Source organism: Pinus tabuliformis, chromosome 1_2 (assembly GCF_031772625.1).
Source record: "Pinus tabuliformis cultivar Carrire ecotype Pingquan chromosome 1_2, CPIR1, whole genome shotgun sequence".
NCBI lineage: Eukaryota > Viridiplantae > Streptophyta > Pinopsida > Pinales > Pinaceae > Pinus > Pinus tabuliformis.
The window spans coordinates 1,115,027,937-1,115,046,688 of NC_142298.1; the positions used below are offsets into that span (position 1 = coordinate 1,115,027,937).

Genomic DNA, 18,752 nt, shown 5'->3' on the forward strand with positions numbered 1-18,752 from the left:
ATTTATACATTTACAATCTCCTAAACCTAAAGAGGTATGCCAGAACCTAAACAACGCCTTATATAGAATATGCTGATAGATAGATAGATTAATCCTACGCCTTGGGACTGGCACTATGTCAAAAAATTCAATTTTTATCAATACTGCTTATGTCAAGTATTGAATATGCTGATAGATAGATAGATTAATCCTACGCCTGCTTTTGTCAAGTATTGAGCTGAATACTTTCTTTTTCTGGTTAATTACGCAGATATCCTCAAGACAAATTCGACCGCATCTGGACCAATAAATATTTAGATGCTGCAACTACGTCAGATGTTGTAATTTCGCAAGAGGCCATTTCAACGCACAATACCAAAGACCTTCCTCCCACCGCTGTCATGCAAACAGCGTGGCTTGGAAACAGCAGGGACATCAATATTACATCTTCCCCTTACGGTACCAGATCATTACTGCTGTTGTATTTTGCAGAGATCAAGAAGCTCAACACCTCTGAATCGAGATCTTTCTACGTGGAGATTAATGGTGAAACAAGGTCAGAAATCATTACTCTCGCGCCTAATTATTCCACCCTTGAGCTGACATTCGTCCCCTATCAAATATATTCCTTTAACATCGTGAAGGCCCCTAAATCTACCCTTGGTCCGATACTAAACGCCTTCGAGTATCATTGGCTATATGACACGGATGAGGCAACGTATTCTCAAGATAGTAAGTGCCTTACTAAACTTCTCGTACTGAAATTACAAAATTATGTCTCTTCATTCAATTCTTAACCCACTACTTGTTTAACTGCAGTTGACGCTCTTCACTCTATCAAAATAGATTTTGACATCAAAGATTGGATTTCCGATCCTTGTTATTTGTTCCCGTGGAAGGGTATTGGCTGTGATAACAGTTCTTCGCCTATAAGAATATCTGAAATGTAAGCTCACTCTTCCATTTGAATTCATAAAATTGACCAAACTTTTCGTTAAAATTGTATGAGCTCACCATAATCTTCTTGTTGCCAGCAATTTGTCAGGCAGGAATCTTGCAGGATCGATGCTTAGCAGTATTGGGCAATTGACTGCCTTAGTTAATCTGTAAGCAGAATTTTGACTGTTCTTTTATGTGTAACCCTGTGTGAAAAATCCTGAAAAGATATGTACAACAAAACCCAATCTAGATTATAGCATCAATGCTTGTTCCTTCACTTTGGTTGGTTATGGAATGTCCATAGAATGAAGTTTTCAGGAGATTATTAATTCGGTAATATGTAATTTTTAATGAGGTTCCGTAAAAAAAATTGTATATTTTCATATTAGAATTTTAATTAATTAATTAATTAATTTTATTGGTTTTTTAGATCTCTCGATCCGATACCAATTTGTTGATACCAATTTGTTGGAAAAATAAAGAGGAGAAACACCATAATTAACACATACAAATCATAGAAGCTGCAACATATCAATTTGTTGGAAAAACAAAGAGAAGAAACACAATAATTAACACACAAACCATATGTGTTACAGCTCTTTAATTGATCACACAAAACTTTTTGATCATTATAATGAACCAGGTGAATGGTATTTAAACCTTTTCCTACTAGAGATTCAGCTAAAATAATTTCATAGACGCATTTACTAAATTCAACCTTTCCAAATATAAGGTGAACTCAAACTGCTAATACTCGACTTAACTCACACTGAGCTCAACTGACACTCTAAATCTGGACTGCACTCCATGCTGGAGTAATTATTATTTCCAACAATTTACAGAGGAAGAACAAAATTGAAATGTTTCGTATCTTTGACTATTATATATTATATCAGGCCTTAAACATATTCAATGTTGATGCTGAAATCAACAGGTCACTGGAGAATAATCATATAATTGGAACTTTGCCAGATTTATCCAATTTAACCATGCTGGAGAGGCTGTAAGTTTTTTTTCAATTTATTATATTCATTTTGCATTCCCCATTCCTTAAATTTGACAGAAAATTTTACATTAATTGCTATGCAGATATCTCCAAAACAACAACCTGAGCGGTAGTGTCCCAGAGTGGCTATCTGAACTGAAAAATCTTAAAGAGTTGCAAGTCTCACTCCCATTTCTTGTTCAATGCTAAATAAAATCAGTTTATAATATCTGTACTGAAGTGTTTATTTTTTATTACAGGAATATAGAGAACAACAATTTCAGCGGTGCAATTCCTGCCAATCTTTTCCTCCATTGTTCGTTGAAATTCAAGTATTATATTTCCACACAAATTCCCTTTCAAGATATTTTCCGGGTCATGATTTTTTCATATTTTAAATAGAAATGCCACATAGTGCTCATGAATAGCTCAAATTCTCATCATCTTCCTGCATTACGTTCATTATGTTTCAGTTATTCTGGAAACCGCTACCTACGTATGGATAAGAGGGAATGTACTCCAAAGAAATCAAAAAATAATATGTCGAAGGTGGTCCTTGGAACAACACTCAGTGGAATTCTAATCGTCACTGTAGCGTTGATAGCAGTTATTGTTGTGTATTTCAAACTGAGGCGAAAGGAAGAAGGGGTTACAAACAACAACAGATTGGTGAAAACAGACACGAAGCCTTTCTTGTACCAAGGTCAATATTAGAAGATTATTATGCTATATAATGGAAATGTATCTTATAGATGAGAAATCATTATGATTTTATTTCATTAACAGACTTGGTATAAATACGACTTTTAAATTTTGTGTAAAAATTTCAAATTTTCATTTATATAACAAATGAGTTTTGCCCTAGTAAAATATTAACTTTAAACTATATGAAGAGATTGCAGAGTCCTCAATGATTATTGTGCCAAATCCAACAAAGTCCCGCGCTTTCACTTTAGATGAAATGATTGCTGCAACAAAAGGCTTCAGTACAAAGATCGGACAAGGAGGATTTGGATCGGTGTTCTTTGGTGAGTTGCCCGAAGGGAAATATATTGCTGTAAAAGTGCTTTCCTCCTCCTCCCACCAAGGAGTTGAAGAGTTCTTGAATGAGGTAAAATATAAGCTCAATTTACAGGTTTTGCTGTGTTCTGTTTGGAAGTGTATTGATTCATCAAAATTGTTAGCCAAATGTCAAAAAAAAGGGTTGGATTTTTAGTTAAATTTTATACTTGAGTTGATATAAAGTGTAAATCCAAGCGTTCCCATTGTTAACTTTACTCTGTGACCATAAGAAAAGACTCAAATTTTATATTTAAACATTCATACAATTTATACTTGACTGCATGACTATAAATTATATGTATGCCATGAACAGGTTGATCTTCTTTCTAAAATCAATCATAGAAACTTGGTATCTTTGCTGGGATATTGTAACCAATCGAGAAAGGTTATGCTTATCTACGAGCACATGTCAGAAGGGTCCCTAAGGGACCACCTTTATGGTAAATTCATATGGCTTGATGATATTTTTGTTTCAGTGGATAGAATAGCCAAAGTAACCTACCTGCATTTGACTTGTATTCTTTTCACAGGTGTGAAGGCAGGAAATTCAAAACTAAATTGGAAAATAAGGCTCAAAATAGTTTTGGATGCAGCGCATGGTAAGTCTAAGAGTAAAATAATAGTGATAATATAAATTATGAGTATTATTAAGGGTAGAAGCTATATTTATGGAGATTAAAACTGTTTTATAAAACTTTAATCTAAGCTGATCACAATTTTAGTGTTAGTATTTTATAGATAAATAAATGTTTTTTAAATTAACATTGAGATGAATTGAATTTAAACTCAATTTATTTATTTATATATAGAAAAGGGTGTAGTGTAATTAAAAAATTTAAAATTAAGTTAAAATAATTTAAATTTAAGTTTTTAAAATAAAATTGGATTTTGATTAAAATTAACTAAAAAATAATCATGAAAAAAATCATTTCGTAGATAAATTAGACTAATCCTATATATAACTAAATCTTATTCAATTGATCTCGGATTTCTATGTCAAGGTCTGGAATATCTGCACATGGGCTCCACTCCTAAGATAATTCACAGGGAGATCAAAACAGCCAACATACTTTTAGACAGCAATATGAATGGAAAATTGGCCGATTTTGGTCTTTCAAGGATGACGACCGATGAGAAGGCTACTCATGTTACCACTGCAGTGAAAGGAACGTTTGGATACCTGGATCCAGAGTACATCTTAACCCAAATAACTTCACTTATTCTCTCTGCAATATTCTTATGTTAATGAATTCAATTCACTACTTCGGATATTCTTTATGTATATGAATTCAATTCACTACTTTGAGTATATGTAAATTTTCTGCCGCGCTTTCAATTATTTTTCAAGAGAACAGCCAATCTCAAGTTTTATTTCCACTGTACTTTGATTAAAACTAAGTTTATGAGGGGAACACTTTCACAGGTATTACAACACTCAAATGTTGACAGAGAAGAGTGATGTGTATAGTTTTGGAGTGGTTTTGTTGGAGATCATATGCGGTAGAAAACCCATAGATCTGACCTTAGCTGAAGAAGATGTAAACATCATAAGATGGGTAAGAAATCTTCTCGCAAATCATCCAACGTCTAAATATAAATATAAATATTTTCTACAAGGTAACAGTGAATTTTTTTTTTTTTTTATATTTACAGGTGACACCATATCTATTGGAGATGGATAAAAATGCGTGTATTATAACAGAAATTATAGACAAGAGGTTGGGTAGTGAAGGTTACAAAATGAAATCCATCACTCGTGTCGCCAAAGTAGCCATGAGATGTGTTAAGGCTGAACCGTCTTCCAGGCCGAGCGTGAGTGACGTAGTGGAAGAGCTGAAGAAGGCTCTGAAAATTGAGAATAAGGCTTCCATTTCAGAGGAGATTTGCATCGAAGAGGGGGATTTGAGTAAAGGCAAGGGAATGGAGTGGAGCGATAGCACCTTCAACATTTGATAACACCTCCAACATTTCAAAAGCAGGAAGAAGATCAGTTCGCGAAGAAGTGGATGTGGATTGAATGTCAAATCCAGGGGACTCTTCTATTATGTAACTCAGTTTTGAATTTGATTAATTTTCTGAATTCTATTTTGCATTATGTTATAATTCGTAGAGTATGTTTTGTAAATTTAGTAGTTAAATTACTTTTTCACAAACAACAATTTAGTAGTTAAATTTAGTTGTTTAACTGATTGACTTGACCACTCACGCTTATAAAATTTAATTGTTTAACGGATTGATTTGATTACTATTGTTTATATTGTTTAACTGATTGACTTGACCACTCACGCTTATAAAATTTAATGGTTTATTGTTTATATTGTTTAACTGATTGACTTGACCACTCACGCTTATAAAATTTAATGGTTTAACAGATTGATTTGATTATTATTGTTTATAGGTGGTTTTTATTTTAGATCTTATAGCAATATTAATGAGGACTGACATGGGCTGATATAACACGATACAATACGTCGCGTGATGATGAGAGAGAAAAAAAAATGAAATAGTCTATAACGCGACTTTTTGAAAGTCTTTCTGGGGGATTTTTCGGTCGAAATCCGGAAGGAATTTATTGGAATCGCAAGTTTAATAGCTAGTTTCTGCACAATGAAAGCGTCCAAGGGGTTTTTCAGGGTGCTGAATCAAAATATGCAGTTAAAAAACCATTTTAACTGCAAGAAATCAAGATTTGACCTCAATTTCTTCCGCCTGATTCTGTCACCAGAATCTTCAAAAAGTCGCATTATAGATAACTCCAAATAAAAATAGCGGCGTTATATAAATGGATGTGATTTAAGAATCACCTAGGGAAATTTGGCCCTACAGATTTTGTGGACTAAATTTTGTGGTCTAATCTTAAATAAAAAATATATATGTTTAAGAGTAATATTATTTATATAATATAATTTAAAATTGACTGACAATTAATTTATACAAATAGATATAGATTTAATAGTTAGGTTTGAAAATTTAGTTCATATAAATAAATGTGATCTGATAAGATGAAAAAAATTAAACCTTATAAATTTTGTGGTCCAATCCTTAAAAAACTCTATATACCTAAAAGCTACTCTATAGAAACATTTTTTCAATTAAAAAAGAAAAAAACACAGATTTCCACTTTCTTTCGCTGCACATCGTAGGCATTGCAGATCTCAAACACATTGACGCAGTGCAAGTGGGGGTTTGTTCGTTGAGCAGGTGGGCCTGCCACTCGGTCTCCCGGGCCCGATTTCATTCCCTATTCCATAGACAGGTAGAAAAGGTGATGCACCTGTTTGCGTATAAAATAATGGATTTCTCATTTCAGGACAGTGTCAAGTCAAGTAGTGAATGGACATAATATTTTGGAGACGAAAGCACGAATAATTTATATGTGCACAGCGGGAAAGTTGATCGTGGGAAATATATTTGATATTGATATAAATTTAATATCAACCTTAATAATTTTTGAGAATAATTTGTAATTATTGATTAAAATTTTAATGAAAACAAGAATGTATTTATACCTATAAAATTTAAAAAAATATATAATATAGTAAACAAATGTTAAAATTAATTTATGTTAAAATAGTTATGTGAACTTTTTCACAGTTTTGTCCTTAATTTCATTGTATTTTGTAAAGCATTATATAAAAATCTATTTTCTAAAAGATTACTTAAAAATATAAAGGTTAATTGTTTTTAGACATGTTGAAATACTACATTTTTGGGCTTACCTTTATATTTTTCGATAAGAAGCCCATTATCTTTGAACAATTTGGGTGTACCCTTATATTTTTGGATAAGAAGCCCATTATTTTTGAACAAAATATCCATAATGGAATTATTAATTACACTTTTCATCACCTTCCATGGTTGTTTTAAATAGTTTTTAGATTTTCTTATATAGAATTGGTGAGTAAAAAGATATACACCAATATATGTTATATTTATTAATTGTAAGAAGATATTCATTATATATATATATATATATGTATATATATGTATGTATATATATATATATATAGTTAATGTTATTTCATCTCAAATCATGGTTTCTGTTTCTTTGTATGATTCATAAATAGTCTAAATTAACTGGGGAAAGGAATTCTTTTTCTTTGGATGTCTCTTAGGCTTGATTAATTTTTTAACAAATTATAATTTATTTGAAAGTTATAAATATTTTAAATTAAATTATCTATATGGATAATTATACATTAAATATGTAAAATATTTTAGTTTTTAATTCATCACACCAAAAAAATGTCATGGTCTATATATATATGGATATGTTTTGTTTATGTAGTTGGAAGAAATGTTGTTTTTCTATTCACTAGAGTTCAATTTTTATCAACAAGTTCATTTTCTACGAATGTTGAGATAAATATTGTGAAATAATAATAATAACAAAAATAATAATACGTTGGATTGAAAATTATAATATATATATATGAATCTAGAATATTCTCCTTGGTTGTAGCATCACTTGCAACAATTTTTGCATAAATAAAGTCATTTCTCCTCTATATATTTCATTTATTGATTTTTATTAATTAGACTCAATCAATTTGGGGTGGATCTCCTTATTTGCTAAATCTATGTTTTATTTTATAAATAAATATGAATTTTTTAGAAAAAAAGAGTCCATCCTTCCCCTTCCGGCTCTGGTTTCTCCCTTATATAAAAGGAGTCAATGATCACATAGAACATTAAAACTAGGAGTAGTTTTAGATAGAGGAGGAATGACCTATTATAGAGTTTTATGAACCCAATGTTTGGGACTACCAAGTGAGTCCATCATTAGGGGATTCGTCAATAGATATTTTGAAGATATTAATGATGTATCCATGAGCTATATTTCAGAGTGTATATATAGGTTATGAAATAAATGATATAAAAAATTTGGTCGACCATTATCAGTTTAGTTTGTTAATTTAGTTATTTTATTAATTAATTTATTAATTGTTTGTTATCTAATTAATTAACTTGTTAAATTAATTAATTAATTTGTTTAATTATTTTTTATATTAATTAGACAAAATAATAAATTAATAAATTAATTTTTTAATTAATTAATTAATTAAAAAATTGATTAATTAATTATTTTTATTATTTATTCTTTATTTAATTAATTACTTTATTTATTAATTTTTTATTTAGTTATTTAATTTGTTTAATTAATTTTTTTTTTATATACATCTATTTATTTGTTTCATTTTTATTAATAATTCTTAATTTTATGTTCCTAAATGGAGTGTCTTATATAGAATGTAAACCCTTAAATATTTGGTGAGATAATTCACTATACTTTTAATATATAAATTCTGGTGTTAATTTCTAATTATTTTAACTTCAGTTATAAAGGCTAATTTAAATTCATATGTTACTATAATATTATAATTAATAAATTATGGTTCGAGTTTTATTTTAATATTATCAAATGATTATTTATGAGATAATCAGTTATTTATCTATATGTTTATAATTGTTTTAGTTTTATGATTTTTTAAGGAGGATGTTAGATAATTTTTGCTTGTTGTTTTGTATTTTATTTCATTTTATTAATTGTTAATGAGAGAGGAGGGATTAAATTATTATAAGGGATATGAGTTAATTATTGATTCCTTAAGATTTCAAGTAAAGGTTTCTAGGTATTGCTTAGTTTTAATCCATCGTCTCGGTTCAAGTTGTTCTTCCTTTTTTCTATTTCAATGGCTTCTTTGATTTTCCTTTTAAGATAGTGGTATTCTTTTATAACTAGTTTGACTTCTTCCATGCAAATGTAATGAGACGAAGAGTGAACATGTTCTGCTAAGGCCGATTTTGAGGTCCTTTCTCTTCTTAAGTCGGCAGTGTGTTCTTTAATTCTGATGTTAAGAGACCTACCTATTTCACCTATGTATTCCTTTCCGCATGAGCAAGGAATAACATAAACGCCTTTTTGAAGGTTAGGGTTTATGGGATCTTTGACTGAGTTGAATAATTGTCTGATAGTGTTGGTAGGGGTGAAGGCTACAATAATGTTGTGTTTATTAAGAATTTTAGTAATTTTGTCAGTGGTGCCTTTTATGTACAGAAGGGAGACCTTAGGAGTTGATAAATTTTGATCTTTGATATCATTATTATTCTTGTTTAGGGATAGGTGCATGGCTTTCTTAATGGTATTCCTATTATATCCATTTAGTTCATACACTTTGTGAAGATGGTTGAGTTCATCCTTTAAATCGTCAGGATCAGATATTCTAGCCGCCCTAGTGGTTAAGGTCCTTATGATACCAATCTTCTGTTTAGGGTGGTGATGAGAATTTGCATGTAGATATTGTTTTGTATGGGTTTTATTTCTATAGACTTGGAAACCAACTGACCCTTATGTTTTAGCTATAAGGATATCCAAAAAGGGAAGCTGGTTGTTATTTTCAATTTCAATAGTGAATTTTATATGTTCATAAAGGCTATTTAAGTGATTGAGGAATAGGTCAAGTCTTTCTTTTCCATGACTTCACTTGGAAAATATGTCATCGACAAACCTTTTCCATTCTTTAGGGGTGTATGGAAATGACCTAAGAGCCTTCTATTCGAAGTGCTCCATAAAGATGTTGGCAACTATGGGGGATAGAGGGGAGAGCATAGCCACACCATGGGTTTGTTCATAAATTTGACCTCTGAAACTGAAGTAAGAGGATTTTAAGAAAAGCTCCAGTAGATCCACAGTTTCTTTATCAGTGATGTTGCTCATGATATTAATAGCTTCATCAATAGGAATCATAGTATAAAGAGATACAATATCAAAGCTAACCATGAGATCCTCGTCCTTCATTTCTATGTTATTAATCCATTGAACAAAAGAAGAGGAGTCTTTAATATAAGAAGGGGTTTTACCAGACAGGGGCCTAAGTTTTTTGGCCAAGTATTTCACCAGAAGGTAAGTAGGGGAACCTATGGTATTGACTATAGGTCTGAGAGGTATGTTAGGTTTATGGACTTTAGGAGCACCATAAATTCTAGGAGTAGTTCCTAGAGATAATTGTGTTATGAAGAGATGAAACATCCTAAGCTTCCGGTGAACACTTCACTCATCATCAAGGTCTAGAAGCAATAAATCATCGGTAAAGAGAAGGATCAAGCACTACAAAACTTTAAAGTGATTATTCAAATGTGTCGAAGATTGATCAAATCCGTATCGGGTCTTGGAGTTTAAGAAACCGGTATTGGTATACAAAATCTTATATAAGCCAAATTGGTAGTTACTTTTAAACTTGTCTGAAGAAGCATACAAATTATATACTTTGACAAAGCAAAAATCATTGGCCATGCTCCTTTTTATAATCTTGATGTTTCTCAACCTTTTATTTTCTTGTTCCTTTCTCTTTTTTTCTAGTTTTTCTTATTTATTTATTTTATGTTTTTTCAAAAAAAACATTTTTTCAAAACAATCTCCCCTATATCTTATCTAGACTTGAATTCACTCATTTATATATTTTTTTGGTCATGAGCCTTTCTTTTCAATTCTTTTAAATTTAATTTTCTTTTAAAATTTCTTTTCATCATAGTTTGTCTAATTTTAATTTAAATGTACCTTGTGCCTTTTTTTCCTTTTAAATAATAATTTTCTTTCTATTTAATAATATTAATAGAAATATTCTTTTTGATGATTATTAAATTAATCTAACTTATTATAACTTATTAATTTATTAATCTTAAAAATTAATTAATCTAATTTATTATAATTTATTAATTTTTAAAATAATTCCTAACAATTTTATTTTTCCAATTACTTAATTAAAAATTCCTTCATTGAATTTTGAATAATTAACCTAACATTCCTTTTTTCTCATCACCCCATAGTATAGTAAGAATCTCCCCAAAAAAAATAAGTTGCAATTATATTTACAATTTTAAAATAATCTTTTACTTAATATTTTATATATTTTAAATATCATATTCATTTTATTCATTTATATTAAATGAATAATTTATTCGTATATGTTAACGTATCAAAATCATATTAAAAGAAATCCATAAAGTATAGAACAAATGGTGATAGATAGTTCTATTAAAATACTTTGTAATATATAAATCGTAACTCAATAACTAGATGTGGATTACATGCGATTTTGACCACTTAAAATCTTCTTAAAACAAACAAACTCTTACTATATTACAAATGCAACATGTATATACACATATCTAAATACATAAACGTTATAAGTAATTTCACATTACTCACAAGTTTTAATATATCATTACTATACATTCAATACATTATAATGAAACGCCATACCCTTTTTTAAGCTATTTGTTGTTTGACATTTTTTTTTTTCATTAAACTTTTAGCTTCAGAAAGAATTATTAAAAATGGTTTGCCATTTGAAATAAAATTAGATTTAACATATTCTGAATCGATCACATTATGGGGATATGTTCCGTGGTTTAGACAATGTTCCTACTGATTGTGCCTCTTCAGAGTTCGTCGAGCTTTTCATTTGCCAGAATGATGGGACATTTCTACAATGTAAATCAATCACTACTCTGCATTTTTTACAACTTGATTAATGTTTCTGAATTCTATAGTGCACATGATTATTGCATCACGTTTCTGAATTCTATAGTGCACATGATTATTGCATCACGTTTCTGAATTCTATAGTATACAATTTGGGCGTTTGTCAAGAATTGGCAAGCGGGATTGTGTGTGTGCAAGGATACACGGTTTGGGCGTTTGCGACCAAACGAAGAGTGAACTGGCGAAGACGTGCGACGAGGTGAACGACGGGTTGGAGAGTCGTGTGGCGACTGTGCGGAGGTGCCGACGAGCTGGGCAACCGAGTTTGCCGAAGTTGTGAAAATTGACTAAGTGTAAATTTGGGGTTTCCCAAGATTTAGCTTGTACATTGTAAAAGTGATGATTATATAATATATTGATTCGGGCAGACTCATATTGCAGGGAGTTGCCCCTCCCCTTTATACTGTGCAATTGTCTTCTTGTTTATAATTGCTGTTGATAATGAATGAGTATGGGTGTTCATTGGTATAAAGGATAAACATAATAATACTTGGTTGCGAAACACAAACTAAGTAGGAGAAAGTGAATTAAGGCATAGTCCACGAACATAAGTATTGGTGAAAAGAAAGTGTTCGGTGGTGCCGCACCTCGCTATAAGCGGTTGAAAGACTACCGCAGGCGTAGGGGCGTGACACAAGAGGAGATGGAAAAGTGTGAACTGAGTAACCTTGCTAAATTGTACAATGGTGGGCTTGTTGTAGTTGTGTTGGTCAAGGCTAGTAGCGGGTACTTTAGTATTGGAAGAGTAGATGATTGTCAAAATGGGTGAAGTTTCATATCGACGTCATATTTGATGGAAAGTAGAATGCATCTGAAATATTTTATGCGGTATTAGATGGTATGGACAATTATGTCACAGGCCATGATTTGAATTTGGCTTTAGATAGGATGGAAACTGGAGCCGACAATTTTAATTTATTATTAGATGGCATGGAGAATGGTGCAAATAATTGGGATTTGGTATCAGATGGGATGGGGTATGGTCATGTACAAGGTTTCAAATATTTTTTTCTTTTTCCTCTTGCTGTGAAGTATCTGAGGATGGGAAGAATGCAGGCAGTCAAAGGGCCTAAATATTCATCAACATCTATTGGTACTTTGTCCCACCTTTCTTATTCAATTTTTTGGGTACAAATATGGTGTCTTCCAGCAATATTCTATGCTATGATCTAAGTATATCTAAATTTTATGGTTCTTGGGGTAAATACAATTAATAATTGATGTTCTGAGCTACGAAAAAATAATTTCCTACGAAGTAAACTATTCGTGAAAAAGGTGGTTGACATGCTTCAAGAAGTAAATCAAGGTGCATGATGAAATTCTTTGCTGCAATTTTTCCCCTATCCAATATCATTGTCTTTTCTTGACATTGTAGCCACTTGTTCCTCCTTAGTTTCTTGATGATCAATTGTTTATCTTCAGTGGCACATGAAGAAAGAGGTCGTTAATGTTGTACCTGTCCTATATGGAAGCATATAGTAGATTAAAATCAATGGCATGTTGAATGGATCCATGATGCTGCAGATTGGAATAATGTCTAATATTTATAGTTTATATTTCACAAAATATGGAGTGTAGTTGAAAAGTACATCTTCAATATTATACATGTAATTTCACGTTCTTGTCTTTGTTTGGGACATCTTCAATTTTCATGGTAAAGACACCGGAAACTTTCAGATAAACCATTGGGGAACACTCTTGAAGGTGACCATTGGGGAAAACAATGGAAGGTGAATGTGTGAGACCTTGGAAAACTCCTTGGCTTTTGTGTTAAGGAAAAATAGTGGAGATTATTTATCCTTGGGGCATTGTCTTTGTGCATTATGAAAGAAAACCCTAGTTATGTAAGCATTGTGACTAGACCAGCAACCAAAATCCTAAAATCCAGACTTTCAAAAGTATACTTTGTAAAAAAATTACTTGCTTCTTATCAATTGAATGTACAAATAATCTTTAGTGTTTTGATACCATGCACAAGAGTCCTTTGTCTCAGTCATGAATACATTTTTGATCTTATTATTCAATCAAACAAGCTCATGCTGCAACAATTATGTTGTATAAGACAACACCTAGTATGCATGAAGAGAGACTATTTTTCTCTTATAACTCATATCAATCATATTGTGCAAAACATATATGTTTTACATCGGTTTTTCCAAGTATAATCACAGAATCAAGGAAATGAAAAGAATTATAGATTGACCACAAGATGGATAGAGGCATTGAAAGGTGCTAATTTAAACATAGAGCAAGACAACCCAAGCAACTTTTAGTTTTGTGCATCAACTAGAAAAAATCAAGGGAAAACAAAGATCAATGGCTAATTTTTTGCTCATTTTTAATCCTTAATATTAGAGCTCAACTAAGAACCTTTGGGGATTACTCTCGAAGGTGAGTGTGTGAGACCTTGGAAAACTCCCTGCCTTTTGTGTAATGGAAAAATAGTGGAGATCATTTATCCTTGGGGCATTGTCTCTGTGCATTATGAAAGAAACCACTCATCTGGAAAGCATTCCGACTTGACAAGCAATAAAAATGCTAGAATCCAAGCTTTCTAAAATATACTTCATAAAATTAAACTTTTTTCTTATTAATTGAATGTATTGGAAATATTTAGTGCTTTGATACCATGCACAAGAGTCCTTTGTCTCATTCATGAATACCTGTTTGGTCTTATTATTCAATTAAGCAAGCTCATGTTGCAATATTTATGTTGTCAAAGACAACAATTATTATGCATCAAGAGAGCCTATTATTGAATGCATGCACATATGATCTGTCAAAATATCCAATGCAAGCGCTACGAGGCAAGGCCACTGTTCACATCCTATGCATGAGCACAAATTGTTGAAAAACCTTGCCCTAATTGTGTCATGCCTTACTATCTGTATTTTTTTCACCACACGCTGCCTCCATATCCAAAATAGAAACCAAAGTACAACTTTTTCACTTTAACACTCCTATCGTTGTCACTTTGCACCTTTTGGGGCAATTGCTAGTCATACCTAGCATTAAGGACCACAAGGATGTGTCGTTGCCTAAAAAAATCCTTAGTTTTACATGATATATTAAAAACCATACCCAACAAAGCTAACCAAAATTCAAACCATAGGATTATTGTTTGGTAATTTAATTAGTGTTAAATTACTTACATGAATTATCAACTAGGGCTAGTAAACTGATGAAATGTATGTACGTTGTTTGTGCTAGGAGTCCTTATTACTTAAAAAATTCCTAACTTAATTTTAGATATATAAATGCACATGTTTCTCTACAACTATGTAAGTAAGTAAATCACTCATAAAATTGGAATCAATTCTATTTTTCTTGCTTAAAGGAAAGATCACACTCTTCTTGAAATAAACTTCACACTTGCCTCGCACTTGTTAAAAATAAAATCTCACACACACACTTTTCTTGAAATAAAATCAAAAACATGCTTTCTTTAAAATGAGATCACTCACACACTTGCTTGAAAATGAAATTTAACAATGTAAATGGATCTACTCTGGACAAAAACAAAGATTAACTATGCAGACACAAATCTGATATATACAATTGCAATGTAAAGTTATGCTATTGATCTATGTCAACTTATACTATGTCCATGTGAATAGGAAATATCACTTCACTCAACAATATAATGATTAAAATAAACCTGTTGGAAAAGAATCTTAAACTTACATTCAAAAATCAAAACTTGAGTTATTAATTGAACTAAAAAAATCCTACAGGAAACACAAAATAAAATACTAATTACAAATAAAAGAAAACCTTACTATCTTGAGGGGGCCCTCTTGCGAGAAGTAGGCATCAATGTTATGCCTTCATGAGATGATTAACCACGCATTAAGTCGCACAACGGAGGAAGAAAATAACATCTTTAATTGCAAGAACATAATTTAGAAATAATATCCAAATCTATGGTTGTCATGTCGAGAGACAAATTTATAGAACTCCTATGCATAATTGTTTCAGAGTATAACGTCTTGATGCTAATTGACAATGAGTACAATTAACATTAAAAGATAAAATAGCATGATTTCCTCATGATTTTCTATTAGCAAAGCAAACCATGAGGTGAATATATGCATTCATTAATCCGTTCCTCGCTTGATTCGCCTTCTTTGGTGGTTGAATTTCGTTTTGATTGAGCTGCTACAGTGCCTTCCTTATCAATCTAGGTTATGAAGGTAGGAACAAATCAGTGTACCAGCTAATTTCCACCTGCTCATATGCCATGTTCTTCGGCTGAAGCTTCGCAGCCCATCAAACCTTAGACTTAGCTGCAAAATCATACATCAACTTCATAATCGTTGTAATTCAATAGCTGAAGTAAATATTGAGTTAAATAATAAATACAAATGAGATTTAAGAAATAGAAGATGATTATGTACCTGCTATTCCATAAACCTTGTAAACTGATACCAAAATTAGAGTTATGAAGGTCAAAAAGGGGACAATGGAGTATAAGAAGGTTGTCAAAAAGAGGCAATTTTGGGTTCAACAATTATTATCCCTCAAATAAATGTTATTAAAATTAATATATCTAAATTTTTATTTTATATTTATCTAAAACATATATATATTTATAATAATTAAATCCATTTTTTTGTTTGTTCATACTTAGTAATTAAATTAATTATATCAATATACCAATTTTCTTTGGAACATGTCTTTTAAAATTTTAATTTAATTATCTATAATTTTTAGGTGGATGGTAGGGATCTAACCTACAGAAATTATTATAAAATATTTATAAAGATGGTAGAGATTTATCCTCCATGGAATATTTTATAATATTCATAATAATATACACTAATCAAATGTAGAAATTATGTACTTTAATTAAAAGAAATCTCATAAGTACAACTGTCATATATGAAGTGAGTTATGGTTTTTGGGTCTATTGCATTGATAAGTCGTGATAATGGTCTATGGTATTATAACAAAGCCAATTTATAGATTAAGAATCTCCATGGTAAAGTGAGAGTATATTTTGATGATTATTATGGATAGATGCCTATTAATATTTACTAAATTTAATAATAAAAAAATTGTAAGGTTGTTGGGACTACATCTTCATCATATCCAAAATATCAACCGAGCAGGGAATTGAACCGGTGACTCCAGAGCAAGAAGTGTCTTGAACCAGTGACTTCACATCAGGGAGTGCCTTAACAAAGCACCCAATCACTATATATCCAAGACTGAGTGAACTCAAAGTAGGTTTTTTTCACTTGAAGAAATGGTGACTATAGCTCTCAAGAGTACATATTCTTGCCCGAGATTATGGGGACTAAACCTCCCCACCTAACTGTTGGACCACAACGACATGCTTATTATATTTAATAATTTTAATAAGTGAATTAATTTATTTATAACTGTTGGTATTATTATTATTTAATTGAGGTACATTAATATCTCTTTTTAATAAATATTAGCTTATTTTTTATTTGGGAGTAGATTAAAAAATGAGTTAATAAGTTTTCATACTAAACCTTTTTGGGGAGTTATTTCGAGTAAAGTATTGTTTGGTCTTAATGTAGAGATCTCGATCCTTAATAATGCCGCATAGCTAGCGTTCCCCGCAACTTACTTTAATTATTGAAATTTGAAAGTTATGAACCAACTCCCACATTTGAACACTGGCTACAAATGCTATAGATGGCCTTTTTTGCAACTTAGTTTAATTATTGAACTTTGAAAAGTATGAACCAGCTCCCACAATTGAACAAGGGCTACAGATGCTATAGATGGTATATATGGTCAATTCACTTTGTAGAATATATGCTAACAAAGTTCAACCAGTCGATGACAACTATATTTGTCTAATTTAACTAATAAATGAAATGTTATTTCACTTTGTAGAATATATGCTAACAAAGTTCAACCAGTCGATGACAACTATATTTGTCTAATTTAACTAATAAATGAAATGGTCGTTTCATTTTAAGGCATCTTTTCCCACATATTTTGTCAAAAATATTGAAGAAAAAATTAACAATTAAAATTTTAAGATATTGAATATGTAAAATAAAAAATTGAAGATATTTAAGATTTATCTCCAAATAGTTATGACCATTTTTCCCTTTTAATTTAATTAATTAAAGAAATGTTCTATAAAACGAGCTATAGGTTTCTTAAGTATGTGCTATGGAAAAAACAGTTAAGCACTTTCTTCCTTTTTAATTAAATTGGTTAATTAAAAAAACATATATCATATGAACAAAGTTAAGGATTTTGGAGCATGTGCTATTAGCAAGCCATGGTATTGTACCAAAGTCTATTTATAGGTTAGGAATCTTCATGCCAAGTGAGATTAATCTACATCATTAAATATCTCATTACATGTATGTTAAAATGTACATATATATGTTTAAATCATATATTAATCCTTTTTAGAATCAATAATAATAGTACTAATAATAATGAAGTTATAATTGAGTTAAGTTATTTTTATTTTTATTTAAATTGGGCAATGTTAGATATATTATAAGATAAGTATTTTGATGTCTATATGTGTTTTTGAGCCATTTAATTAAATGGCATGGAAAATTTTAGGGGCTAATGTTCGCCCAATGGGCTAATTTTTCATGATTTTTCCAAAAAAAAGATTCGCCAATTTCCAATTTTATAAAAGACGATTCGCCCAAATTTTAGAATATAAAATTATTTTACCTTAAAAATCGCCAACATTATAGAGAGACTATATATAAAATAATTATAAATTTGATTAATTTTACAAATATATCAATAAACATTTATAATTTGCATATTAGGGATTAGTGAGATTCGCCAATGTTTGAAACTTCAAGAAAATTTTCCATCCTTAAAATTTTCCTTGTTAAATGGTTACTCTAATTTTAATAATAATCAAAGATAAAATGTTATGGTTAATGTTAATGAAGACCCTTAAGTATCCTTCTCCCCAATTCCTTAATTATTTTTTAGAATGAATAAACCAAAGTGATGCATGCCACTAACTAACTAATCCAAATAGCACGTCAAATTGAAGTGAAGAAGATATCCCCTATACCACTTTCGGATTTAACGGAGTGACCCTTTGAGTTTGGTTTTATTAAGGTGTATGTGGGATAATGTATTATGTGTTCATTCTAGGTGGTTGGTTTTTTAGAGGCTTCTATTGGCTCAACATTGTATAGGAATTGTGTCTCCTTACCTTGTGTATGGTATTTACTTGGAGGCATCTCTAATTAGCCTTGGAAACATATGAGATTA

At 30.8% G+C, this 18,752-nt stretch overlaps 1 protein-coding gene across 4 annotated transcripts in view; it reads left to right on the plus strand.

Moving 5' to 3' along the window:
• The window catches only part of LOC149210047 (putative LRR receptor-like serine/threonine-protein kinase At1g67720), a 117,568-nt gene that overhangs the window by 937 nt on the left and 97,879 nt on the right, over positions 1–18,752 (plus strand). The window contains exons 3-15 of one of the 4 annotated variants that reach the window (XM_089396585.1): positions 251–711; positions 799–925; positions 1,014–1,085; positions 1,853–1,921; positions 2,008–2,079; positions 2,164–2,235; positions 2,377–2,606; positions 2,797–3,014; positions 3,279–3,405; positions 3,496–3,564; positions 3,967–4,156; positions 4,389–4,521; positions 4,619–5,119. In XM_089396585.1, coding sequence (XP_089252711.1) covers positions 251–711; positions 799–925; positions 1,014–1,085; positions 1,853–1,921; positions 2,008–2,079; positions 2,164–2,235; positions 2,377–2,606; positions 2,797–3,014; positions 3,279–3,405; positions 3,496–3,564; positions 3,967–4,156; positions 4,389–4,521; positions 4,619–4,918 — 2,140 coding nt within the window. In that variant the 3' untranslated portion in view covers positions 4,919–5,119. Of the gene's footprint in view, positions 1–250; positions 712–798; positions 926–1,013; positions 1,086–1,852; positions 1,922–2,007; positions 2,080–2,163; positions 2,236–2,376; positions 2,607–2,796; positions 3,015–3,278; positions 3,406–3,495; positions 3,565–3,966; positions 4,157–4,388; positions 4,522–4,618; positions 5,120–18,752 lie in introns of those variants that run through there. The other 3 variants (XM_089396583.1, XM_089396582.1, XM_089396584.1) reach the window with 3 other exon arrangements.